We start from the raw sequence: 27,274 nt of genomic DNA on the forward strand, positions 1-27,274 counted from the left end.
AAGAATAGCCTTATCACTGTCTGCATTTTCTTTTAACAAACTTTTGTGGCCATTTAAATTGAGTTTCTCCCTCTTTTCAAAAACCAAGCTTCACATGAATACCTTCAAGCTATGAGCTAAACATATCTGAAAATCCACGCATTTCAGAGAAGCAGTTTTCAAGCAACCAATAGTAGAAGCAAAAGCGACAGTCTTTCCATACCTGGAGCTGATATCCTTCCGTGAAGCACAGATTCAGTGGGCAGCAGGTCTTTTGAATTGGAGGTGAATGGTGATTGTCTAAAGGTGTCTTCTGAAAAGAAAGGGCTGGGGGTAGGGGAGGAGGAGGGAAGTTTAGTAAATCAAAGTTATTTAAGATACCCATGCCCCCAATATATATGCACACACACAAACAAATGGGAAATAAAGTTGTTGTTTTTTTTTTTTTAATGGTGTTTAAAGAATACACGATTGTGCTTTAAATGAAGAAAAATAAAATATATTACACCAGACAAGTACCATCTGTATACTCTGCCTACTGGTTTTACACTTAAGGTGAACATATGAAACAGCGTCTCTGAAACACTGTTAGACCCACAGTCAGGACAGCTGAGCAGTATATTGTACTTTTGCACTATATGCTCTGTGAGTGTGCTGTGCCCCAGTGAACACACACCTCCTGGGTCAGGTCAGAAAAGCCCGTTTGAGGTTCTTTCCAGGGAGGAGACAGAGCGGCCCCAGCTCACCCACATTCTGTCCCCTGGTCCCTGGGGGACCAATGGCCTGTCTCAGAAGGGCAGATGGCTGGAGTCAGGGCCCACCGCGCTGATGGAAACGACTCACTGGTCCCCACAGGAACTTGAGTCTGCATCCTATAACTCTTTTGGTGTGGAAGGAGTTATAGCCAGCTAATGGGGCTGCTGGGAAGGACCCCGAGGAGCACTTTCATTTTCCAGGAAACTGAGGCTCTGACCTGAGTGATTCTAAACTCCCTTAGTGACTCAGCTAGAGCTAGACACCAGACACCCCAGGCAGGGTTTTGCCCTAACACCACAGTCACAGTGACCACACTCTGGCTGCTTTAAATCAGAGGATTTTAACCCAATCATATCATTCATCTTCCATGCCTCCAAAACAAACTGCATTGCAATCACGTGTGAGAACACTGGAATATACAACAGAGTCCAACATGGAGAAAGGAAAGCCCTATTTATTTACAACAGAGAACATTTCACTGAAGGAACTGGGTGCACAGGGGTGGAAGGTTCCTAGAGGAAAACAGTACAGCCTGGAGATAGGAGGAGCAGGAAGCCACCACCATCCTAAGGCTGGAGAGACAAAAGGAAGAGGTAAATGGAGCCCAAGGGGACTCGGTCACCTGGTGGAAGCCGGAGGCAAGGTGAGCCTGCCTAGCAGGAAGCTGGAACCACAGCTGCTGCAGGGGGCAGACAGGGAGGGAGGGAAATACCCAGGCTCCTTCTGAAACCCCGCCCCTCACCCCACCAAAGGCTCTGATTGGCTGAAAAGTCAGAGGCACGCAGCCTGCAGGGATCAGGAAGGAATGTATCTGGGGGCACACAAGCCTAGGACCCCCATGACTGATACTGCTTTTCTAAACATGCTCAATGGCCATGGGTAACTTATTAAACGTTAAAAAGGAAACACCAAAATAAAAATGGAAGACATACCTATCTTTTAAAAGTAAAACACAATTAATATAATTTCACGGGACTATTAGGCTAGACTTGATGCAACTTTGTGTGCCACGCTTTTTATTTACATCTTAAACACAAAACAGTTTAAATAGGCTTAGAAAGTGAACTGGCTACAGGCTGGTCAGTGATGGGGAGCAGGAAGACATGCTGCTTTGTGCCAAACATCTCATAACCTGCAAGTGACCCTAAAACCCGAGGAAGGCAAAGCAGCGTGGGAGCTAAGAGCGTGCACTTGAGGGCAAGCAGTTCTAGGTCCAGATTTCAGGTCCTCCACTGATGGCTGTGTGACCCTGCACAAGTTACCTAAGTTTTCTGAGCCTTCGTTTCTCTTCTATAAAGCGGAAAGACAACAGATCTACACGTACTCACAAGGACGAAGCAAACCAGCCCATGGAATGTGTTTCCCACAGTGTCTGGCAAACAGTAAGTGCTCAATCAACATACGCTGTTTGTATCTGTATCTCTGTCTAGCCCCCAGGGGAGCATAAATTAATTACCCTTTCCTTATGAATCAACAAAAAGCATAAAGTTTCCTTGTATAAAATGCATAAAGAAAAGGTTACTCTTATAATGAAGGGTCAGTGGACTGCTGGGATGACTGGTTAATCATCAAAGAACTTCTAAAGAGGTGGAGCCCTTGAAGGACTGTTGGGTCAGACCCAGAGTGTGGGAGTTCACGATTCCCCCCTCCTTAGCTCTGAAGCCTCTAGACAAGGTGAAAATGACATCCTCACATCCAAGTGGACAGGTCACTTGGGAACATCACTTGGGAACAACCACCAGTCGGCCCAAGGGCACAGGGAAAGATCAGGCAATGTGCCCTCGGTTACATTGGAATGAGCCTGGCACTAGAGAGTTCAGGAAGCTCATGCAACTGTCTGGTCTGAAATGTAGACACGTCCTTAGGGGACACCAAGAATCCCAAGAGGGGCCCCTCAGGGTATCCAGCAATATCACCTTTTCTTGCCACAGAGAAAGGCATGCATTGCCTTCTTTCCATCAGGGTCGCTGTAACCATTTATTGAGTGCCTGAGTGTGCCCGGCACTGGAAAGATAACATCAGCAAAACTGGCAAACAGCAGAGGGGCTCGAAGACCTGTGTGGGCACTCCGACCAGACTAAAGCTGTGGAAGAGAGGGCTGTGGGGTCGTACTGGGGGGTCTGGCTTGGCCTGGAAGGACAGGAACAGCTGCAGGAGCCACAGCTGAATGGAGAGTGGCGCTGTTGGGGTTCTGGGGGCGGGGACAGGGCGGGGGACATGTCCCCTGCACAATGAGAGAACAAAGCCAATCTACGAGGGGGGATGAGGCTATAGCCGCGGTGGGGTGGGCACACGGCAAGCAGGGATCACAGCTTCGTCATCCTGCCAGTGTGTTAAGGAAGGGGGCACGAAATGCGATTTCAGTTTCAGGCAGCTCTGTCCGGCGAATTGGAGAACACGAGGCAGGTGGCCAGAGCAGGGGACATGGTGACTCTGGTGGCCGACACTGCAAGGTGGCCTCGACACAGGCAGGCTGAAAACCTGTTTAAGCAGCAGGTCAGGTAAAGACCAAAGGAACGTTTCTGACCAACCCCAAAGGTTCGGGGGTGAACAGAGCAGAGGGTGCCACGCTACATGCTGGGAAGAGCATCTTAGGTTCTGCTAGCCCTGCCTCTTCACGTATTCTCTTAAGAGTTCCAGCCAGGTGTGGAATGAAGCCCTATTACCACCCAGCTGCTCAGAAGAAATTGAGTCAATTGCTGAGGGAAACAACCTTCCAAATAATTTTCTACCCTGGAGGCCAGTTTTATTCTGTATAGAAAAGATTTCTCCTGAGGGAGCGGAGAATTAGAAGGGACTCAGGCTGGATGCTGGAAAAGCACAAAAGGACTGGCAACGTGAGGGGCAAAGAACTGACGGAGAAACTTCGGCAAGTCAAGGTAGCTGAAGCCTAGTGTAAGATCTTATCGAGAAAGAGAAGATACCTCATTAACAGAGCGTCAGTCTCAGTCCAGATCGCTCTGCAAGGCTCGGCGTTCAGATCCATGCACACTGGGAGTGCTGCGGTTCAGCACTGAGTTTGGAATCAGAAGGATCTGAGTCTGAATTCCATACTGGTCACTTAATGGTTAAGTGACTTTGCTAAGTCAACAATCTTTCTCTAGCCTCAGTTACCTGTTTTATTTTTTGGCTCCGTCAAGAGGTTTGTGGGATCTTAGTTTTCCGATCAGGGATTGAGTCCTCAGCAGTGAGAGCGCAGAGTCCAAAACACAGGACCACTAGGGAATTCCCTCACACTCAGTTTCACTATTGGAAAAGAGCTTTCAAAATATCATCTTTATAGGTGAGCTGTAAAGGGTTAAGTAGGAACTTCCCTGGTGGTTCAGATGGTAAAGAGTCTGCCTGCAATGCCAGAGATCTGAGTTCAATCCCTGGGTCAGGAAGATCCCTTGCACAAGAGAAGAGCAACCCACTCCAGTATTCTTGCCTGGAGAATTCCATGGACAGAGGAGCCTGGAGGGCTATATACAGTCCATGGGGTCACAAAGAATCTGACAAGACTGAGTGACTAACACTTTTACTTTCTTTTTACTTTCAAAGGGTTAAGTAAGATTTTTCATCTCAAAGTTCTTAGTGCATGCTCAAGAAAATTGAGCTTAGTACATGCTCAATAAAAAATGGCAACTAACACAACATCACTTACTAAGTATTTGGCACTGGAGGAGCCTGGTAGGCTGCAGTCCATGGGGTTGCTAAGAGTCGGACATGACTGAGCGACTTCACTTTGACTTTTTCACTTTCATGCATTGGAGAAGGAAATGGCAACCCACTCCAGCATCCTTGCCTAGAGAATCCCAGGGATGGGGAGCCTGGTGGGCTGCCGTCTGTGGGGTCGCACAGAGTCGGACACGACTGAAGCGACTTAGCAGCAGCAGCAGCAAAGTGCTTTGTGTGTATTAACTTCCCTGAATCCTCACAAGGACCCTACAGGGTTACGACCATTGTTATTATTATCATCCATATTTTACAGATGAAGAGACTCGGGTACAGAGAAGGTAAGTAGCTGCCCATGCGCATGAGCTGAGATGGGATCTGAACTTAGGCACATGGGCCTTGCATTCTGCATCTTTGCCCATTAAGCTAGGCTACACTGCCTTCTGCTTGATCTCTTAACATCTATGGAACACATGAACAATACAGAATCACGGCTTCTTCTTGGAACAAACAGAACCAAAGGAAGAGACAGCAGAAGGAGGGGGAGTGGAGGGAGAATGGGAGCACCGTTTCAGTAGGCAGGGTCCCAGGGAACCAAAGAATGGCCTTTTCAGTTGAGAAACAGAACACAGGAAAATGATTTTAACATTTACTTCTCTCTAGAAGAGAAGACATGCCCCTTTTCTATAGGAAAGAAAACTTTCTTTTTCTAAAGAAACTTCTGCAAGCCAAGCCTGATCACTTTGCAATCCTAAACACGCCCCACTGCCTATACCCACTGCTTCTCAGGGCATCAGGGCAAGCTCATCTTTGCCATCAGGCCCAAACGAAGAGGCAAGCATAAGAAGGGCATCAGGTGTTCGGAAACCTCTATCTCAGCTCGAGACACGGCCACACTGACGTCGGTATATTCATCTTGCAGTCTCCTAAATTGGCAACCATGTTTCAGGCAGAGGAGAGGGAAGGGAAAACCAAACTTGGGAGTGTGCCTTGTATAATCTGGGCTGGCTTAACGGGACTAGATCTACAACAGCGCTGGTCGTCTACGCTGCCGGTGCTCTGAGGACAGAAGACACTGTACTGGTAGCTTAGCTCTGAGCACTGTCACTCTCAGAATGTGGACATGGTGGTCCTCAAGCCCCTTTTCTCCTTCTGTGCCCCACAGGGTCTGCAAAGTGCAGAAGCCCATCTGCTCTCAGCGGATGCCCAGCTCTGCGGTGGACAAATCGGCCCCTCGCTCAGGCTGCAGGCTCTGTGGATGGTGGGAGAGGCTGGTGGGCAGAGAGGGGAGGCCCAGGAGGTTGCCTAACACGGGATGAACCGGGTCTGCACTTTCCAGGGAGGAAAACAGACAGTGAACTACAGACTTTGCGGTGTACTCGGCTCTGAGGCGCGTGTGCACTGCTGTTCAACCGCTTAGATGGTCACTATTCTCCCAGAAAAAAAGGAGCTGGCTTGTGAATGCCGCACAGTTCTCGCTCCAACTCCGTTTAGCCATTTCACTGTGAAAAAGCCCCTCCAACAGAAAGAGTTTAGGAAGTGGAAAAAAGGCAAAATGTATCCAGAAAATGATGTATTTCTGGTTCATATTTTTGGTAAAAAGTTGGTAGAGGAGCTAATGCCTTGTGGGGGAAGGAATCATCACTTATTCTCAATTAACAACATCACCATCTACCACCTCATCTCCTCTTTGGGCTCACAGAATGACAAGTCACTCCAAGACGAGCTAACTCGTATAGATACGGGATGAATACTGAGACGTTGCATCTGGAAGCTGCTGGTATAGACTTAGAACTGTCCACCTCCTCCACGACTTTTCCTGGCTTATGTCACTTAGCAAAGACAAAACACTGTATCATGTGAACTCCTGGTTGCATCATATGGGATCTAGTCCCTTGACCAGGAATCAAACCCTGGGCCCCCTGCACTGGGCATGCAGAGTCTTAGCCACTGGATTAAGAGTGCGTGTGCTGCAAATAAAGATCACGCATGCTGCCTCGAAGATCCAGTGCAGCTAAATAAATAAATATTTTAATAATACTAATGTTTACAAAAAAGAAAAGAAAAAAACACTTGTCCTATTCAAGTTTCTTTTCTGGACAAAACGAAAAGGGACAGTGAATGCATATTTTGATTTTTCTTCTGCAGAAAACCTAAGAGGTAAACATGAAAGGGCACTGGTGTCCTTTCTGGTGTCCTGTGACTGGACAATTCCAGACATTCAGTGGCACGGGCTGTGACGTCAACAGCCCAGGGCTGCAAAAAGAAAAGATTTAAAACAAATAATAAAAGGGTCCGTAAAATATTGTGGCCCTAAATAGTGATATATTTTGCTAAGTGGCACAAGTATTTCCACCTTTAACATATGAATGCCAACAGGGAACTCAGCTTCATGCAAAACAGAAGACCCAGCTACTTACAAACCAGTCCTCCCCCTGGGCCACCACTGAAACCAACAAGTTAAGGGGAATTCTCACTCCCATTATGATAGCAAAACAAAGCAGAAAGGAACAGGAAAAGAAGGTGGATACAATAGGTAAGACAGCCTTAAGGAAAAAGACTTCACTCTTAGAAATCACAGTATAATTTTAAAGGAGCAACAGAGAAGAAATTAATTTTTTCCTTCTGAAAGAAATAGTAATGACTTTAAGGATTGAGCCTGGGGAGAGCAAATATAAAACAAAGATTAAGCAAGAAAAAAAGACTGCTCTGTAATGAATTTGTCCTCAGAATCTATAAGGATCTACTTATTTCAGGACTGTTTTATAGAATAGAAATCTACTTATTTCTATTAAATGTAAGAGTTTTGGGCAAGTCATCCTGAAGGGATATTCTGCCTTCAGTCCACACATAGACAAACTTTTCTTCAATCAGTATAAAGAGATGATGTATCTTCAAGTGAAAAAGTGAAAATGTTAGGTGCTTAGTTGTGTCTGACTCTTTGTGACCCCACAAACTGTAGCCCACCAGGCTCCTCTGTACATGAGATTTCCCAGGCAAGAGTACTGGAGTGGGTAACCATTTCCTTCTCCAGGGGATCTTCCTGACCCAGAGATCAAACCCAGGTCTCCTGAATTGCAAGCAGATTCTTTACTGCCTGAGGTACCAGGGAAGCCAAGCAACTATTTTCTGGTAAAAGTACTTAATGATCTCTTCAGCTATGTGTCAGGCAACATAACGGGGTTTCTGGATTTTTTTCCCCAAAAGCTGGGTAAAATATGTCCAAAAGAATGTTAGTTAATTTTTATTTTGCTTTATTTTAAGGAAATTTTAAGAACAGATGATCTGACATATATTTTAGAGAAGTTACATATTGTGAAAGAGCCAGAAGTCCCCTTCTGGGGTGGAAAAGTTCTGTGGGAGGCAAACTTCTCTCTCTGCAGCCACGAACTGCCTCCCAGGACACACCTGCCCCGGGGCCACCTCGCCAGATGGCCCAGGCCCCTCCTGGTAACAGGGCTGCCTCAGTCTCCACTCAGCCCCAGCTCTCAAGTCATGACACTGAACTACTAGTTTTCTGTACTGATATATCAGGTTAATTTTTTTAAGAGCTGGAATTCCCTATATTTGTCTACAACCATTGCACTGGTATTTTAAAGATAATCAGATTAATGAATTATTTAATTAATTAGACCTTGAATTATTGGATTACTTAGACCTTGAGACATATATACCCCAGAGTGACTTGCTACATTTACATTCTGAAATGAGCAGGTGGCATTAGGTCAAGGAAACAATCCTCTATGCCTCCGGAAGCCTCAAGCAGAGACAGGCTGATGGGCTAAATTCTTCCCAGAATAAATCTTACTCTTGTTCCAGGACCTTCTGACCATGTGAAATATGAATGTTGCAGACTGAAATGGATCCCAGTAACTTCTATATGGAATCTCCACCTATAGATCATGAAACCAAAGGAAATGAGAACAAACTGGAAACATTTTCTCTCAATAAAACTGAGACCTTGCCAGCAAATAATAGGCTATAGTCACTGACACAGAACACAAAGCATCGTAGTTTCCTTTTTTAAAAAAGCTTTCAAACATATTGAAAAAGGAAGAATTATTTGAAGATAAGGGGAACTATCTGGATTAGTTTTAACTATATTCTCAACATTTCCTCAAATACTTTAAGGTCAGAAGAAAGCCTCTGAGAAGCTGGACTAGCTTGCATGAAACTATGCTCACAACTACAAAAACCCTGCCACACTTTATTTTTACGTACACCATTTAAAAAAATGATCATATGACATTATTTCATTTTCAACTTAATTTTCATGATTAATGCAATTTTCTTTAGGGAGTGCTTATTTTTTTCTCAAATGGTACTGTCCTCGGGCATTTGCTAATAATTTATAATAACGGATGCTTGCTATTTCTTGTGCGTAGGTTTATGTAACTCTATGTTTTGTAACTTATTTATAAAATGATGGTATTTGAAATACATTAACTGCTTAGTTCTAGCGATTTTTGTAAGAGGATTTTGAGCAACCTTGGTAAGGTCCTTTTGCTGCAGTATCGTGATCTATGTGGTCATCCTAATTGCTCCCTTGGACCTTCATTTCATTTTGGATGAGACTGCGTAGCTGCTTCTTCTGAAACGGGCCCAGATATCAACATTTCAGATAGAAAAGTCACTGCCAGTTTCCCTGTTATAACTCCTTTGAGGTCAGTTAAAAAGGTAATATAAAATGAAAGAACACGAGGTTTTAATGGCATTCATGTACATGGTCCCTCTCGAGGACCCTTACTCTTAAGTGATTTTATTTATTTATTTATTTGAGTATAAGAACCCTGGGTGGCAGGTCAGGGGACGCGGGTGGAGCAGAGTGCTTGAGATGAGAAACAACTGCCAGTCTCTGACCTGAGGACAACCCGAACATCTGAAACAGCACGCTCCCTATTCAAGCTGAAAAGGGACGCAACAGAGAAACCCTCTTATGACCCCCATGGGCTAGGCCGAGAAAGCCGGTCATTCATCATGTTGGGTGCACGAATTTTCAAAGAAAGAAGGACTGCAGTGAGTAAAATTCGAAGGAATCACATTTATCTATAGATTGAGACTTGGCACTGCGAACTCAGTGGGTATCTAAAGAGGCTTGTGGGCAGATGGAGAGCCAAGGTCACTCCATCATTTGGCTACCCATACAGACCCCCAATTCCCTTTAATTTTTGGAGGTGATAAGAAAGCCAAGATGTGGTTCCTTTTCCTCCTCATTGACATGGCCGTATACCTGGCTGGTGCCAATCAAATGGAACCTTCTTAATAATTATAAACCAATCAAACGTATTGTCAATTTATAAGGTATGCAATGGTATTGCAGAAAATGCTCTTATTTTTTAGAGATACATATCTCAAAGAATGTGAGAGTGAATGTCATGCCTGGATGTGATCTAAAACATAAGGAGAAAAAGATTGGTGAAAGAAGTGTAACAAATATTTTTTCAACCTGGGTGGTGGGGATATGGTGGTTTATTGTATTATTTCTTTCACTTTGTTTTAAAACTTTTCATAATAAAAAAAGTCAATATCAACAATCAAACAAAAAGTTCAACCCAGACCAACTACCAGACAGAAAAATGTGACAATAAAAAATTGAAAAAAAAAAAAAACCAAAAACAAATAAAAATGCCTCCTCATGAATAAAATGCTTGGTATCACCAGAAATCAATAAATGAAAAGGTCTTAACTATAAGACATAATTTTTAACCTTCCAATTTATAAAAAACAAAAAATTTTAATGATAAATCAAAGACCTTTAAAATATTCTCTCTCTCATTAGTTCAGTTCAGTCGCTCAGTCGTGTCCAACTCTTTGCGACCCCATGAATCGCAGCACGCCAGGCCTCCCTGTCCATCACCAACTCCCGGATTTCACTCAGACTCAAGTCCATCGAGTCAGTGATGCCATCCAGCCATATCATCCTCTGTCGTCCCCTTCTCCTCCTGCCCCCAATCCCTCCCAGCATCAGAGTCATTTCCAATGAGTCAACTCTTCACATGAGGTGGCCAAAGTACTGGAGTTTCAGCTTCAGCATTATTCCCTCCAAAGAAATCCTAGGGCTGATCTCCTTTAGAATGGACTGGTTGGATCTCTTTGCAGTCCAAGGGACTCTCTAGAGTCTTCTCCAACACCACAGTTCAAAACCATCAATTCTTCAGCGCTCAGCTTTCTTCACAGTCCAACTCTCATATCCATACATGACCACTGGAAAAACCACAGCCTTGACTAGTCGGACCTTTGTTGGCAAAGTAATGTCTCTGCTTTTCAATATGCTCTCTAGGTTGGTCATAGCTTTTTTTCCAAGGAGTAAGCGTCTTTTACTTTCATGGCTGCAGTCACCATCTGCAGTGATTTTGGAGCCCCCCAAAATAAAGTCTTAGCTTCTAGTAAAATTGTAAATTCAACCTTTTTGAAAATCAATTAGACAATTCATAGAAAAGCCTGAAAACTGTGCATGTTTCTTGAGTCAATTTATCCTGGCATTGTTTATATTAGCAACAACTTGGGAAAACAAAACTAAGCCCTTAATACTCAATAATTAAGGAGACGTATTAAATAAATTAGGGCACATGCAAATATTAAAAGAATAATATTGGGTTATGTTTACTGATATGAAAAGAAATTCTAAATATATTACTAGGTAAAAGAGAAGATTATAAAACAGTACATATGGTAGGATCCAGTTTTGATAGGAAAGTATACATCTATGAATAGATAAAAATTCAACCAGGATACACACCACCATCCTAGCAGTCAGTGGCTGCCTCTGGGTAGCAGGATTGTTTATAAGTGGTTATTATTTCTTCTTTACGGCCTTCTACATTCTCTAGAAACAAAGGTTATTTTTTAAAACTTAAAAAATGAATACATTTTACAGTTTGGAATTCTTTCTTTTTAAAGAGACTCTTAGTCTTGTAAAGAATAAGCCAAGGATGACATAACTGAAGCAGTTGTAAAAGACATGGGCAAGGGAAATTGTTATCTAAAATCTGATTCCATTAATATCAGTTGATTTCAGCTGCTGAAGGCTGAAGGTCATGGAAGAAAAAGACTGTTTAAAATATTGTAGAAGAAAAGTAGGATATTTTACGAAGAATACATTTTGGTAATGTTTTTAAATTTTCTTCTCTGAAAAGGACTTCTAGTTAAGTGTATCCTAGATGGAGGCTTCTACCCCGTATAACCTAACACCAAGTTTTCAAGGAACAATGCCTGTTGCTGCAACTCGAGCGTTCATCCACGGCTGAGCCAGGAAACTTCTCAGGACGAGGAGCACAATGCCAGGCCTTGTCGACGGTGGCGGAGACAGGGAGGCCAGACCCCGGGGAGCCAGAGCCAGGCACAGCCACGGAAGTGGGCCTGCATGTCCAGATCTGTGAAACGTCAGCTCGTGGAAGGAGCCGGCTCTCCCGCAGGAAGCCGACTGTGTTCGCGAACGAGGACAACGGGCTTCTACCGAGGTGAGCAGAGCACAGATGAACTCAGTCGTCTCTGCAGTGACGCAAGAACCCTTGTCCCATTTCACTGTAATGCCCGCGAAACGTGGAGGGGCCCGGGGCTGCTTTGCTGTCCACCAGGGCTTGCCCCCTCCACAGAGGTCAACCCCAGACTGTTGGAGATATTTCTAGTAACAACTATGGAGAGACCCTTGAGGGAAAACCCCAGGTTAGAAGAGCAGGAGGGAAGGTGGTGCCTGAGCCGCACGGCACATGTGCCCTGTGTATGATCTGTCAAAGAAGGATGTGTACTTAGAGACGCACAGACTTACATCTCGTTCCTGACTGCTCTGAGCTCCACACACAGAACGCCGCTGTAAGCCAGCAGAAATAAAGATGAAAAAGGCCGCGGAAATGGAAGAGAAGAAAGGCACAGCCCTCTTCAGATCCTTGAAAGGAAGACTGAAACTCGCCTCTCCACAGTGACACTGCCTCAGCAGTCTTGGAAGCACAGTGCCTCAACTGGAACGGCTTGATGGAGAGGCCACAGATGGGAGGAAGAATAGCAGAGCGTGGTACCTACAGGACAACGGCGCACAGGCATAGAGAAAAGGACTGAGGACGGTTTGGCGCAGGAAGAAGGGGAAAAATCTCAAAGGGCAGCAAGGCACAAAGTAGTCTGCAGCTCTCTGTATTAAAAACAAAGAACCATTGTTTAAGGATGGATTTTAACTTCTTTGAAAAATGAAAACTCAAAGAAAAGCTGAAAAAGATGGACTGCCAATGGAAAACACTGCAGTCAACATTTATGTCAGGGCAGCTACAGACAGCGGTGCAGGCTGTGCACTGAACAAAGGCACCTTATCTGGGGGTGAAAGTCAAAGTCAAAGTCGCTCAGTCGTGTCCTGCTCTTTGCAAGCCCATGGACTACAGAGTCCACGGAATTCTCCAGGCCACAGTACTGGAGTGTGTAGCCTTCCCCTTCTCCAGGGGATCTTCCTAACCCAGGGATCAAACCCAGGTCTCCCACATGGCAGGTGAACTGTTTACCAGCTGAGCCACAAGGGAAGCCCTACCTGGGGGTGGATCAGTATTCAACATCACAGACATCACAGATTTACATATTTATTAAGACAGCATTCCAGTAGATGGCAGTGTCTCGACGAAGGGTGTTTTCAAAAATTTGCAATGGCCCACCAACAGCCTTGACTTGACCAAAAAAGCACTAAAAGTCTTAACTAGAGGGACCCCGTGAAATTAGCAGCAATTTTCATTTTTCAGAAACAAAGTTCTATGCCTTCAAAGTCAGAAAATATAAAGGGTAAAGCAACTATAGGCAGAGCTACTCAAATATCAATTTCATTTGCTCTGTTTCCTGTTTATTTTCTTAATTGCTTCCACGTAATCCAGTGTTCTTTATTTGTAATCTTTTACTTTTTAAGGTAATGGAACATTGTTCTCTTATGCCTCTTAAAAAACGAAAAGGGGAAATTGTACAAATTGAAGCAGTGCATCGCACTCTAACCAATTTGTGCAGTTTCTTTTACTGACTCATAAATATTTAAGGACAGGCATCCAAACCACCACCCAGGCAAATTCTATATTGGATACTTCCAAGTACATATGTCTTTTAGTAAACACTCTAAGTGCCTTTATCTAAATCACAGAAAAATAGCCCGCATTTCAAACTTTGAAAATTGGGCAAATTAAATATTGGTTGGCACAGCATGATCTGACTCTACCTTTCTGACTTTCCCACTTCTGTTTTTCATCTAGTAATGGAGGGGAAAAAAAAAAAAAAAACTATTCAGGTAAATACTTCCTGGCTCTTGGAGCAGAGCAAGCCAGGTGTGAGAAGGTTTTCTCATAGGCCTGCAATCCGATATCCCCATGGACACTGAATTATTAATGGGGAAGAGAGAACAAATAACCAAGAGAAGGTTCTTGGCAGCCATTATTTGAAGTTCACGGTGTTACGCAACATCAAGCATGTCCAATTCACCTGCCAGGAGCTATCTGATTCTTACTCTGGGGTTCCATTTTCCTACTTCGATCTTATCCAGCATCTGTCTGGGTGATGGTCCATGTCAGAAGATGTAGATCTTCTTTTGATTCCATTAAACTTTGGGATCTGGTTATGCTATCATGCCTCATATGGTTTCATCTACAAATGATCATATTAGCTGGTTATCTGCTCCCGGCAAAACCTAGGCTTGTGCCGGGAAAGGAAATCGAAAAATCAAGATTGTATTAGTCTCGTAAGCCTCCAGTCTTTCTGTTCTCCTGGGTCTGGATGGACCCATCTCATCTGTCAGGCAGAATGGCATTAAGAATGCCACGCGCTATCTCAAAGGGGACGCAGAGACTTCTTTACACTTAGATTGAATTTTCTCCACTCTAAGGTTAAACAGGCAGAAGAGCTGCTGTTTTAGCATTTACTGTGAAGCTCCAACTGAAGGACTGATTCAATGGAGGTGCCCCCAGGAGGGCACAGACGTGGGTGGAAAAAGGGTAAGGTCAAGGCATGGGTAAGCAGGACCACATGATCCAAAATCCCAGCTGCTAAGCAGATTGATTTCGCTGCCTGGCTACATGGGATGCCCTGGTGGACTGTCTTCTCCTTTGCTTTCGGGAAGATGATCCTAATTTAAGCGGCTGAGTCAAGTTATTAGAATGATTTTTTTTTAAGGCATTTTCAATCTAGTTCTTTAAATGATGTCTAGGATTTGCTTCAAAATAATCTAGGGGAAGGAAGAACAAAACGAAGGGATGGACGAGATAACATTTGTGAACTAACATGAACTGCTAATTATTTAAACTCTATCCTGGGGACATTCTCTGCTTTTGCCTATATTTGAAATTTTCCATTGTAAGAGGTTTTGAAAAATGAGACTGAGAGTCAGCGATCTAGAAACCTGCCAGTTACTGGTTTCGACCCTTGTATTTACCTAAAACCTCTTTTATGAAATAGCTAACAAGTAATGTTGTCTAACATGACTTTCTCTTTCCATGTCTCCCATCTTGTAATCGAGATATCGACAAAGAGAATTGCCAATGGACAGCTGTGATGAGGGGGGACTGGATGAGGAGAGGGGTGCAGTCATCAGCCTTTATGGGATGGGCTTCCTGTAGCCTGGGTAAACCAGCACACATCAGAATGCCAAGCTACGGAGTGTCTCACCCTGGCCTGCTACACTTTTCCTCTGTTCTTGTGGTTGCAATTACAGTGAAGATTAATAACGATAATCAACTGTGGTGGAAGTTGTGGGTTGATAAAGGACAGGGAGAGAATTATAGAGAATCAGCTTCTTTCTTCAGCACTGCACATCTCTCTTCCCCTCTGGTTCCCCTGGATCTCCAGACCTCAAGAGCAGACGCCAACGTGTAGAGGGGCTCAGGCAACCACTGGCATTTGGAAGTGCCTGATCCCAGTACTGCACCGAGGCCAGCATCCAGGGCTGCCCTTCGTAAGGAAAGCATCTCAAATGTGTCCAGGAACCCTTAAACATGGACAACTCCGAACTCTGACTTCAATCATTAGCGATCCTTCTGGACGGTCAGCTTCTTCTAGGAAATCAAACATGGGAAATCAGGTAACTAACCAAATATTCCACTTAGTACTTAAAAATATTAGGAGATATGGAAATTTGGAGGCTTGATGCAAATTGTTTTGGAAAGTATCACAAATCATACCTTAAAACATAACCCCCATTAGTTGATCTTGTGCAAACTTCTTATAAAAAAACCACAGTTCTTTCTAAAACAGGAATCAAAAAAGAAGAGATAAAACTAGTATTTTTTTCTTTTTTCTGCTATCAGTAACTCAGGTTATAGAGGATTTCTTGGCACAAGGCCGCTTGATTCTATTCCACCTTAAGTAGCGAGGTGAGAAGGGGAAAAAAAAGAGATCTCTTTGATGAGAGGCTAATTGGGCAAGTTGCCCACTCAAAGGAAAAATAAAAACACACCAAGGATTTTGTCAAAGAACAACAAACCAAGAAATCTGTAACACTGATTTCTGAACGCTACATCATGGGGTGGGGTAGGGGGCCCACAGGAAGCATCTCTTCTTTTGCTTTGGGCAAAAGATCTGATTTGGATTTCTTCTTACTCATAATCTCCCAGCAACAGGAGAATTTAAGGATTGCTTCATATTTGCCAAATGGCTTTAAAAAAATGTCTTTTCTATCCTATAATTATGCTCCAGCTCCAGCCAAGAGAACTGAGGCTATGAGGCATATTTCACTTGTTTTGGGGCTAGTTCAAACCTCCTCTTACCTCTTCCCAGGGAACATCTGAAAAGCATGCCATAACAAAGTCTCTCAGCATACCTTTCCTTTACATAAGTGTCATCATATAGTCTTAAAGAGCCAGCAGGACACCTCCAAGGAGACGCTGCTGGGGTCCTGCCCAGATCACCTTTAATGTACCGGTGCACCCACCCCCACGGTGCTGGGAGTGTTGGCTGCTCACAGCGAGAACCACCCTCATGGTTGGAGTGGCGGGCCATATATTTCCTGCTGAATTAGTAGATAATAAGGGGATACCAAGAGCCGGCTCCTTTACCTCGAGGCAGGATTTACTCTGCGGTGCAATCCGTGTCTCAGAACTCTCCGTGGAAGGAAACTGGAGCTAGAACCCAGCTCACACCCCGTTCTCGTTCAGCTTCCCCCATCTCTCCCAACCCACTGCACCCTGGCAGGTCGTCCTGAGAGCACACACCCATATGAGAATCCCGTCTCAGGCTCTGCGTCTAGGGAACCTGACCTGTGACACTTCAGGAAGCCTATGGAAGCAAATTAAAATTGACACCTATTATCTTTAATCTGCTGTCTTTCGATGTCTACCAATCTGGCCAATTTCATGTGTTTAGACAGATGAACATAGCATAGATACTTAAAAAATAGCCTTAAGATTACATTTTACGCTTTCGAATTGTGATGCTGGAGAAGACTCTTGAGAGCCCCCTAGGACTGCAAGGAGATCAAACCAGTCAATCCTAAGGGAAATCAACCCTGAATATTCACTGAAGGACTGATACTGAAGCTCCCATACTTTGGCCACTTGATGTGAACAGCAGACGCATTGGAAAAGACCCTGATGATGGGAAAGATTGAAGGTAAAAGGAGAAGACAGTGGCAGAGGATGAGATGGTTGGATAGCACCACTGATTCAATGGACTTGAACGTGGGCTAACTCGGGGAGATAGGGAAGGGGCAGGGAGGCCTGGGATGCTACAGTCCATGGGGTCACAAAGAGTCGGACATGCTTAGTGACTGAACAACAAGCTTACATGGCGAAGGCAGTTTGGAATGTCCAGCAGTTCGCACCTCCTATTTGGACATCCAACTGAACAGACAAAAGCACTTCCCTACCCCCCAGTCCAATTTCCCAACACAACGCAGAGGCCAGACCAGGTCGCAAGACTCGTTTCCCATCTGTATACTCACACATGGATCAAGGCCAAGACCATGCCTGGGTTCTGCTAGAGGCAGATTCTGTCCCTAACAGTATACAAACCCTGTGTAAAGCAAGCTGGCTCTCTTTTAATCACTGTTGGATATGTGCCAGCCCCACATTTCAATTCACGGGATTAAAAAAAAGAAAGAGCTCAGGTGAAGGTTCAAAGGAGCACTGTTCCTGTGTACTCTGAGCATCCTATGTGATGCTCAGAGCTTGATTCCTGTCACATCTTCTGCCCCAAGAATTAAAACCCTGAAATCCATCAACAGTTCCCACAAGGAAGAATCTAAGTTTTCTCAGAAAATAAAGTTCCTTGACTTAAAGCCTTCCAAGGGGGAGAAACATCCTTCCCTGGTGGTCCAGCGGTTAGGACTCCGTGCTGCCAATGCAGGGGGGACAGGTTCCATCCCTGGTTGGAGAACTAAGATCCCACATGCCGCATGGCACGTCCAAGAGATAAATAAAACACATTTTTTAAAAAAGCCTTCCAAGGGGTAGATTGTCTCTCCTCAGAGCTCCTTTTCCAGTGATGGTGTCTGCGCTTGTTGGCACTTGCCTGCCAGCTCAGATCTGGGTGGTTATAAGGCTTGGAACGGGTGGCAGACAGGCAGGCAGCCCCTTGGCTAACCTTCTCTTAAAACTCCTCTGGCAAATGGGGAAGCTTCCTTACTTATAGTTGTTAGTGATGTCAGTTTTCCTGCAAGTTTTGAAAGCACTGTCTTTCTTCTACATTTTTGCTCTCCTAACAATGCCATGAGTTAAAAAGGTGGGATGTTCCTGGCAACAAATGATCAGCTCACAGCGCAAAGCTCCTGAAGAACACAGCTGAACTCGGTCTACCAACCGAGCGAGGCTTTCCCCGAGACACAGACCCAGCTCCCAGTCACAGTCCAGCCACCCGCTTCAACCCTCAAGTCAGGAAACTTTAGCCCAAGAGGATAATAAATATCCACTTCACAATATCATTGTAAGGAATTTTTAAAAAAATAGCATAAAGAAGGCTCACAGCACAGTGCCACCCTCAGATGTTTAATAACTATGAATGGTCTTTCCCCTTGGGGTCCTTTGCTTTCCCTACTGTTTCCACCAACCAAAGTTGAACCCAAAACGGTAGAAAGGGGGTGACTTCTGAACTCAGTGAAAGAAAAAGGTTTGAGGAACACTGTTCAAACTCTGATGCAGGCCTGATGACTCCCACAGGGGGTATTCCGAGAGGACCCCACAGTGGCCTACCTGGTGGTCGTCCGGATGGTGTTTTCTTTCTGAGTGTGCTCTTTGCTCACCTTCTCTGTAAAGAGAGAGGATGAAATAGACATCTCTTAGCTTGTTCTGACTCAATCTGTGTGTTTAAGGCTGAAGCAGAAACATCCTCCACACCGCTTTCTCTCTTGTGGTTTTCTTTTGGTTTCTCTTTCAAGCATTCAAACCCTTCCTGTCTTACTGGTAAAGCAGGCAATGGAAGCATGTCAACAGCATCTACCAAAATAGTTTACTAAAAACCAATCAAAGGGAAAGAGTTACTAACAAAGTACAGGCGTGTGTCCGATTTTCATCAGGCGTCAATAAGTATATGTACATACCACACACACACACACACACACATACGTGCACAAAGATAGTTATTTCGATTATATTTTCCCCCAACTGAAAATCTGCTTTTCTCTGATTCAGCATGAAAACTGCAGTTGTTGCAACTGTTCCGCTTCTGACTTTGATGACAACCTTTAAGCATTCCGTATTGTCAGGCCCTTTTGTGAGGCAGGCTATAAAAATAGTCGTAAGACCTCTGGGTGTGAGAGTCATTGAGTGCTTATTCTGATAAATGTCACAGGGGACAAAAAAAATATCATTAGACGAGGGGAGGTAAACTCTCCCTTGCTCCGTCTTGAGGTCTGTATCTACCAGCTGTCAGAAATTATTTAATTAGCTTTCAAGAGCACAAAAGTTGACCTCTGGTCTTCCCTAACCAGTTCAGATGTGAGGCTTCTGACTGTCACAGCTCTCAGTGGCTTCTTTTAAGTCTCCAGAGGAAACCTGGCCACCTCTACAAGGGTTTCAGATTTCAACGGCAGGGCAAGCGAAAAACCCCAATCTCATGGATTCGGGGAGAAAACATAAACAAAGATTAATGCTATCTTTCCCATGCTTTTAAACACTGGTCTGAGGCTGCTGTGTGCATGTTTGCGTGGACGATTCCTTTCTGTCCACTCAACAGTGACAACGAGGGTGAATTTGGATTCACAGGCAGGGTTCTTTGAGAGAACAGGAAATCGGGGCTAAATGACTTGCTTGAGGTCACCGGGGCGGTCAGCGACAGCGCCAGGGTGAGAACTCTCAGACACAAAGTTTTGAGCTGATAGTAGACCATGATAATGTACTGCTGGAGACAGAGACTTTTTGAAAAGAGCCACACTGGCCTCACTTCTGCAAATCTGAACTGCCAAATCACTCACAAAATTACACTGTTTTTTAGAGATGTGTTCAGCCTATTTTGCCTTTTTTTTTTTTTTAAAAGAAAAGCATCTTGCATATTTGGAGCGTCTTTGGAACTTGCCAAGAACTATATGGCCTATTCAGTTTACTGACTTCACTATTTCCACCTCTCTGAGCTCTGCACAAGCGCAGTTCTTGTTTGAGAACCCACCGCCACCATTTTCAGCACCAACCAGTAACTTCACAGCTATGGGTGGTGTCACAAGGCCAACGAGAAAATGAGCTATCAGAGTGGCATGCAGATCCTAGCTTCTTTCCTTTTTCTGGGGTTTTTCTTAGTGGAGAAAAGTTAGCACTTAAATAATGTGGCATTTAAATAATGGTGTTTTAAATCTGCAAGTCATAGCAAAACAGAGTTCATGAAACATCAGTGACAAACACTACTGATGCTTGAATTTCAGTATGTAGGCCAATGCTTGACCAAAGATAAAGTATCTGTGTTTCTATATAAGTCTGAATCTTACATGAGTCGTCTCCATTCATCTCAATCACATTCAAACAGTAACAGCACATTTGATAACAACAAAGAGGATGCTGCTTGAAAAAGGTAATAAAGGGAACAACTTAGATTCTAGGACCCTTACCTATTCTATCAAGACATTTAGCTGAGCTAGCAACTGACTTCTAGACTTTGAATTTTAAGTAGTCAAAGCAGAAAAGGTTGGTTTACAGAAAATGTTCTACCAGGTTATAGCCGGGGAAAGAGTCCCTACAGTTTCATCTTTTACTCTTCCTTTTCCTTGACTTTTTTTTTTGCAGGGGCAAGATATAGTAAAATCTCATTAATTCTGACCACACTACTTTGGAATTCATGGTAATTCAGCCACTGTTAGAGTTAATTGAAGTTAATCTTTTGCACATTAGAAAAAAAAAAGGGCTGTTAATCAGATCAACTGCCTAAACAAAACTAGAGGTGAGATATTTCATCCATGCAACAGGGATCTTTTGCATGGAACTGAATAGAGTTCTAATTTCAAATGATTCTTAACTATTTATTAAAGAAAGTTTGGCAGGAGTTTGACTTGGCAACATCTGATGGACTGTTCATCTGAGTGGCGGAATCCATGTTAAAGTAACAAAATGGATTTCTGTCTAAAAAAGCCTATAATGTAGGTGTTTTTTGTTTTTACTTTGTTAGAGTGGCTTTCCCTCAAATCAGGCCCAACTATTGACTTTTATTTTTCCTGCAGGAAAACGTACCTGACAATTGAAAAAGCAGCTCAGATGCCATCTTCACGGAGATGTCCTGACTGAACAGGTTTCTCTCCGGGGGTACTCTGCCTTCTGGCAGCTTCTGCAAGGGTTCTGTTTTCTCTCGCCCGATTAAAGTGCTGTAGCCAACATTGCAGCTGGGTGATACTGAGACCTGCGAGTCCTGGATGTCAACCTCCATAGGCTCCTCTTTTATCTTCACCATCTGAGTGTCCTTGTAGCTTTCCGCTGCAATGCAAACAGGTGAATGAAGAACAAACATGCTAGAGTTTCTTAATTCTGAACCAAACCCAGTTTTTCATCACAGAGAGAACCACAAGGGAGTGGTTAAGAAGAAAGCACCATGGCACACTGGAACACAGTTTGAAAACCTTCTAGTTTAACCTTATGACCGACCCAGCAATCCTTACTCCTGGGCATATGCCCTGAGAAAAGCGTAATTCAAAAAGACACGTTACCCCAGTGTTCGCTGAAGCATTATTTTTAATAGCTAGGACATGGAAGCAACCTAGATGTCCGCCAGCAGATGAATGGATAAAGAGGTGTATACAATGGAATATTACTCACCATAAAAAAAGGAATGAAACTGGGTCATTTGTAGTGCTGTGGAGTGAACCAAGTGCTTGTATACAATGGAATATTACTCACCATAAAAAAAGGAATGAAACTGGGTCATTTGTAGTGCTTGTTATACGGAGTGAAGCAAGTCAGAAAGAGAAAAACAAGTATCATATAATAATGTATATATGTGGAACCTAGAAAAACGTTACGGATGAACCTATCTATAGGGAAGGAATGGAGATGCAGGCATAGAAGAGAGATAAGAGGACCCAGCAGTGGGGAGGAGGGGGCTGGGTGACCTGGGACAGCAGCAGTAGCATATACACCCTGCCGAGGGTGAGACAGAGAGCTGATGGGAAGCTGCTGTGCGTGCCGGGAGCCCAGCTCCGAGCTCTGTGATGGCCTAGGGGGGCGGGGGGGAGGCTCTCGAGGGAGGGGGTTTATGTATGCATATAGCTGATCCATTTTGTTGTACAGCAGAGATGAACAGAATATGGTAAAGCAATTACACTCCAATTTTTTTAAAAAAACAGAAAACTAGTTTAACTCATCTGACTTCCAGAAAAGGTAGGAAACGGAAGCTCAGAGAGGTCAAGTGACTTGCTCAAGGCCACACAAATGGCAGCAGCAGCAGGGTGGATGTCTCCCAGATCTAGACCAGGTTTCCTGACCGCAGTCTCGTGATCACTTTCACATGCTATTTCTTCTCTGCCATGCTGCTTCTAGAACGTATGGAGAACACGGCAAATATCTGCCCTTGTTTTATATTTATAACATACTCAGCTTCAGGGAATCAAGTAAGAGCGAGCATATTCATACTATGATTTTCTCCCCCTCTTTCGAAAGCTCCAATCAATATTTTTTTTCTTTCTTTTCCAGGGCACCTAAATTAATGAAGAATAAATAGGGTTGATGCAACCGAGACATTTACACCTTGCTGGGAGCTAGTAATCCTCAAGACCACCCAGGAAGTTAATTGCAGCCCAAGAAGTAACACTTAGAAAAACAGCAATCCTACAAGTTATAATAACAGTTCAACCTGCTGACTGCTCTAGCTTTAGGCGTGGCTATTGAACTTCTGGTCTCTAGCTTGAAACATACATTTACTTTGGAAGGCGAGAGTGTCTTTATGGACATGTGGCCCTTAGTGTTAATGAAAGAACACCCTGGAAACAAGGTGGGACAATCAGCCCAGCCATTAATTTGGGTTACTTTAAAAAAAGGCCACACTTTCAAATCAGTAAACATTTGTTAGCTGTTACTGTACACTGTGCACTCAAGCCTTCTGGAAAACCTAAAAAAAATCCAAAAAGGACTAGATAGATAGATGATAGACTGGATTACCTAGGCAGGCCCTGAGTCCAATGGCAAGTGTCCATATCATACACAGATGAGAACAAGGGAGAGACACAGTGGAAAAGGCCACGTGAAGACATACACTGTGCTGCCGACCGAGTGCTGGTATCCCCACCCCAAGTTAGTATGTCGAAGCCTAATCACCAAGGTGACAGTGTTTGGAAGTAGGGCCTTTGGGAGGTGATTAGGTCACGCGGAGCCATCCCCCATCCACTGGGTTGGTGCCCTTGTAAAGAAAACCTCGGAGAGCTCCCGTGCCCCTTCTTCCACGTGAGGACACAGGGCAAAGATGCCTGACAGTGAACCAGGAAGGAGGCTCTCACTTGAGCACGCTGGCACCTGGATCCTCGACTCCCAGACGCCAGATCCCTGAGAAATACATGGCTGTTGTTTATAAGCGAGCCAGTCCATGATGTTCCAGAACAGAAGCCCAAACAGACCAAGACAAACAGAGACTGGAGTTTTGCAGTCACAAGTTAAGGACTGCCTGGAGCCAACACACATTTGGAAGGAGTGCGGAAAGATTCTCCCCTAGAACCTTCAGATATCAGCCTTCTGGCCCCCATTTCTGTTGGTTTCAGCTACCAAGTTGGTGGTCATTTGTGATGGATGGATGGATGGATGGATGGATGGATAGATAGACACATACTGGGTTGGCCAAAAAGTTCATTGGGTTTTTCCTTAAGGTCCTAAGGGAAAACTGGAATGAAATTTTTGGCCAGCCCAGTGGATGAATAAATAGGCAGATAGACAGACAGACATAACAGTAAGGGGCACAAGTAAGCAAGTGCAGATCTGTGGGACAGTTAGGAAATATGACAGGGAAATCTCATTGCTCTAAGCGGGGTAGTCAGAGGAAGCTAGGCTCTCCTTGCCAAGTATGAGGCAGGTGAAAGTCAAGTATATGCAGATTATTGATTTGCAATAAAGAAGATAGAGGAGTATTTTTAATAAAACAAAATTAATAGGGTGCTACCCATAAGATTTCATGTAAGAAGTGTGCTCATCGTGCTTTTTTTCTTCCTGACGTATTACACATGCTTCTCAGAGAAAACGACCTGATTTTTGTCAGCAACTAAACTGCAGGCAACTGTTATATTTAATTTAGATCCCTCTCCCCACATTCCTGTCAAGTTGGGTTTTTTTTTTCTTTTTTCTATGCATGTCTGTGACGCTCATAAAGACCAAGTTCATTGATTTGATCATCCTAAAAAAAATAAAAAAGGAAAAGAAAAGAAGAATATAAAGCTTTCCAAGTTACATGCCTGGCTTCTATGCCTTTACTTCTAGCCCATCTGATTCTTTCTTGAGTCCTGACTGCACCCCCTGACCCCTTAAGGGACTTGGGGACTAGACAGCCATCCTGACCTTCCCTTAGATTACCAATAGGTGCAGTCACCACACACAGTGCCCTCTTTGTGTCCCCTCAAACTACTCAGGATTTGGAAAATAAACAGTGGGGTCAGTGTCACAGGTACATAATGATGTCTCTGAGCCTTGCAAGTCACCCTAAGGCCCGAGGACAAACTCAAAGGGACGCTAGAAAGGGATTCATTTCATTAAACAACAACAACAACAACTTAACAAACATAGAAAGAGCAAAGCTAGAAAGAAGCTCCATTATTTATCTCCCCAAAAGCCCCTTTTCCCCAGCTTTGCTCCTGGATTAAAAATCATCTGTCTGTTTCCACTCCTGGGTTTAATGAAATCAGTTTTGTCCACCAGCTTTCAAATGTTTTATTTTTCAAATTTTTAAACATTTTAATACAACAAGGATAAAAAAATAATATATTAGTTAAATCTGGATTAGCTTAGAGTCAAAATATTTAGTGAAATACAACACCGTGGTTCAAGGTATGGCTAACCACAGGAACTATCACATCTTCAAGTAACACTAACATTACTTGAAACACTAAAGTAACACTTCAAGTTTCTCTGCAGCTTGGGTGACATCTTAAGCAGAATTCTTAGAAGAAAAATGCCCACTATCTGCTGTGTGCTTAGTCGCTCAGTCGTGTCCAACTCTTTGCGACCCCATGGACTGTAGCCCACCACCCTCCTCTGTCCCTGGGGACATTCTAGGCAAGAATACTGGCGTGGGATGCCACGCCTTCCTCCAGGGGATCTTCCCAACCCAGGGATTGAATCCAGGTCTCCAGCATTACAGGCAGATTCTTTACCCACTGAGCCACCAGGGAAGCCCAAGCTAATTTTGCTTCCCCCATTAGGTACCAGTTTCCAAGCCCTTTGTTTCATACCAAAAGTACTTCAATCGTCCTAACGATTCATAGATGCTCTGAATAACAGATGGTTAAATTTAAGCATTTTAAGGATGATATTACTAACTGGTAACATTACTTGGCTAGTTCAGACAACCCAGTAGTTCAGATTGAAACCGACCTGAAATAACAATGAAATTAACATAGCATTCCTTCTCCCTCCATGTCGGGCACAAAGCTTCCTTATGTTTAAGCATGAGTATACTGCATAAACTCCTCTGGCTAATTTAGGGTAGAACATATTCTAAAAAACCAACTTTGGGGGGAGCTGAATTATGACTTATAGATTTCACAGATGTTTTTATTGAACTTAATGCAAAATAATAGGCCACATTTTAGTTACTTGAAACTGGTGGCATTTACTGTGGGGTGAGGAAAAAGGTGAGAGGGGAACCACAGTCATTTCAGTCTTTCAAAACTGCTCAAAGACAGAGATGGAAAATACCTTCAATCTTTTTCCTTTCTCATTGGTCACCTGAAGCAATCTGACTTGTGATGTTACTAACAAATCAGTTTTTTTTTAAAGCTACTTGGGATAATTTCAAGTATGATTTTTCCATGAAGTGCTTTCTTCTCTTTCTTATGACAACTCTTGACCTTTCAAAACTGCACAAAACACCGATGGCTGTTAAAAAACCTTTAGCATTTGTAACCTACCTGACAGACTCCAGATTCACTGAGAAGTTTTCAAACTGACAGCTCAGTGGGCAAGTGAGACATAATTCAATAAATATTTTTATAGTCCTTGCACTTCTATGCAATAGCATCGCTGCCAAGTGTTTCCTTGCCTTTTTTAAAAGGCAGGATTTCTGAACCTATGGACATTTGAAGCCAGATACTTCCCTGCCGTGGGAGGCTGTGCTGTGCATTGCAGGGTGCTCAACAACATCTCTGGTCTCTAACCACTAGACACCAGAAGCACCAGCCCTCTAATTGTGACAACCACAAATAACTCCAGGCATCTCCAAAGTCCTCTGGGGGGCAAAATCTCCCCAGTGGAAAAATACGGCTGTAAAGTTTTGCCACACTCTTTGTTTTTGCCCCTTCTCCTCTGACCCCATTTAATTAGCACCCAAGGCAAAGAAGAAAGAAGCTGCTTCTAAGTTCCAGCTTGGTTCAACAGTATCTCAGCTGGCTGAGGATGCAGGAGGTGGGCTGACTTGCGAACAAAGTTTCTGCTACATTTCTTTCTTGGTCCCCAGCTCGCTCCCTTTTGTGTGGAGCATCCTAACATAGGGGCTTCCCAGGAGGCGCAGTGGTAAAGAATCCCCAAGCACGAGATGCGGGTTTGATCCCTAGCTTGGGAAGATGCCCCGGGGGAGGGCATGGCAACCCACTCCAGCACTCTTGCCTGGGAAATCCCATGGACAGAGGAGCCTGGCGGGCTACAGTCCATGGGGTTGCAAAGAGTCGGACACGACTTAGCGACTAAACAGCAACAGCATTCTAACATAATGAGGGTTGAGTTCATCACTTCACTCACTCTTAGCTTTGACTTCCCCACCCAGGGACGTATCTAGACATTCAGGATTTTATGCTTTCCCAACATCTTCCCCTTTCACACACTTCCGATTCCTCTGCAATCTCTTCCTAAAATGATAAGACAAATGTTAATTTGACTCCAGTGGTCTCTACTGCTATTTCAACAGAGAACTTGGCATATGGGAAAAGATGGGAGAGTGTTAAAAGGAGGTGATGCCTGGGAGGTGGATTGAGGGTGACTGTTTACTGCAATGCTTATTTGTATTTTATAATTTTCTATGATGAATATGGGTATCTTGTCATGTAGTTTGTTTTTTTTTTAATGGAAAACAATTACATGCACTGGTAAAAAGCCACTACTTCCTCTTTAGAGGTGCACAGAACAGCGTGCACGCCTGGAAGCATCAGAAGAGTTGTTTGTGACTCCAACAAACTGCATGCAAACTCTGCCTGGCAACAGAGGAGAAAAAAGCAATGGGAATGCCGTAACACTGTTTTCTTTCCCGCCTTCATAAACACAAATATATATTAGCTATCAAACTGGGTTATTTCATTCATCAGTCACTCGGTCTTTCTATACTCTTTTTTTTTTTTTAATGTCTG

At 43.8% G+C, this 27,274-nt stretch overlaps 1 protein-coding gene across 3 annotated transcripts in view; it reads right to left on the bottom strand.

The window, feature by feature from the left end:
- ZNF827 (zinc finger protein 827) overlaps positions 1-27,274 on the bottom strand; it is a 191,814-nt gene that overhangs the window by 67,395 nt on the left and 97,145 nt on the right. For all 3 annotated transcript variants that reach the window (XM_018061580.1, XM_018061582.1, XM_018061581.1), the window contains exons 6-8: positions 20,982-21,221; positions 18,522-18,576; positions 203-306 (exon numbers count right to left, since the gene is read on the bottom strand). In XM_018061580.1, coding sequence (XP_017917069.1) covers positions 203-306; positions 18,522-18,576; positions 20,982-21,221 — 399 coding nt within the window. The remainder of the gene's footprint in view (positions 1-202; positions 307-18,521; positions 18,577-20,981; positions 21,222-27,274) is intronic.

The sequence above is a fragment of the Capra hircus genome, chromosome 17 (assembly GCF_001704415.2).
Source record: "Capra hircus breed San Clemente chromosome 17, ASM170441v1, whole genome shotgun sequence".
NCBI classification, from domain to species: Eukaryota; Metazoa; Chordata; class Mammalia; order Artiodactyla; family Bovidae; genus Capra; species Capra hircus.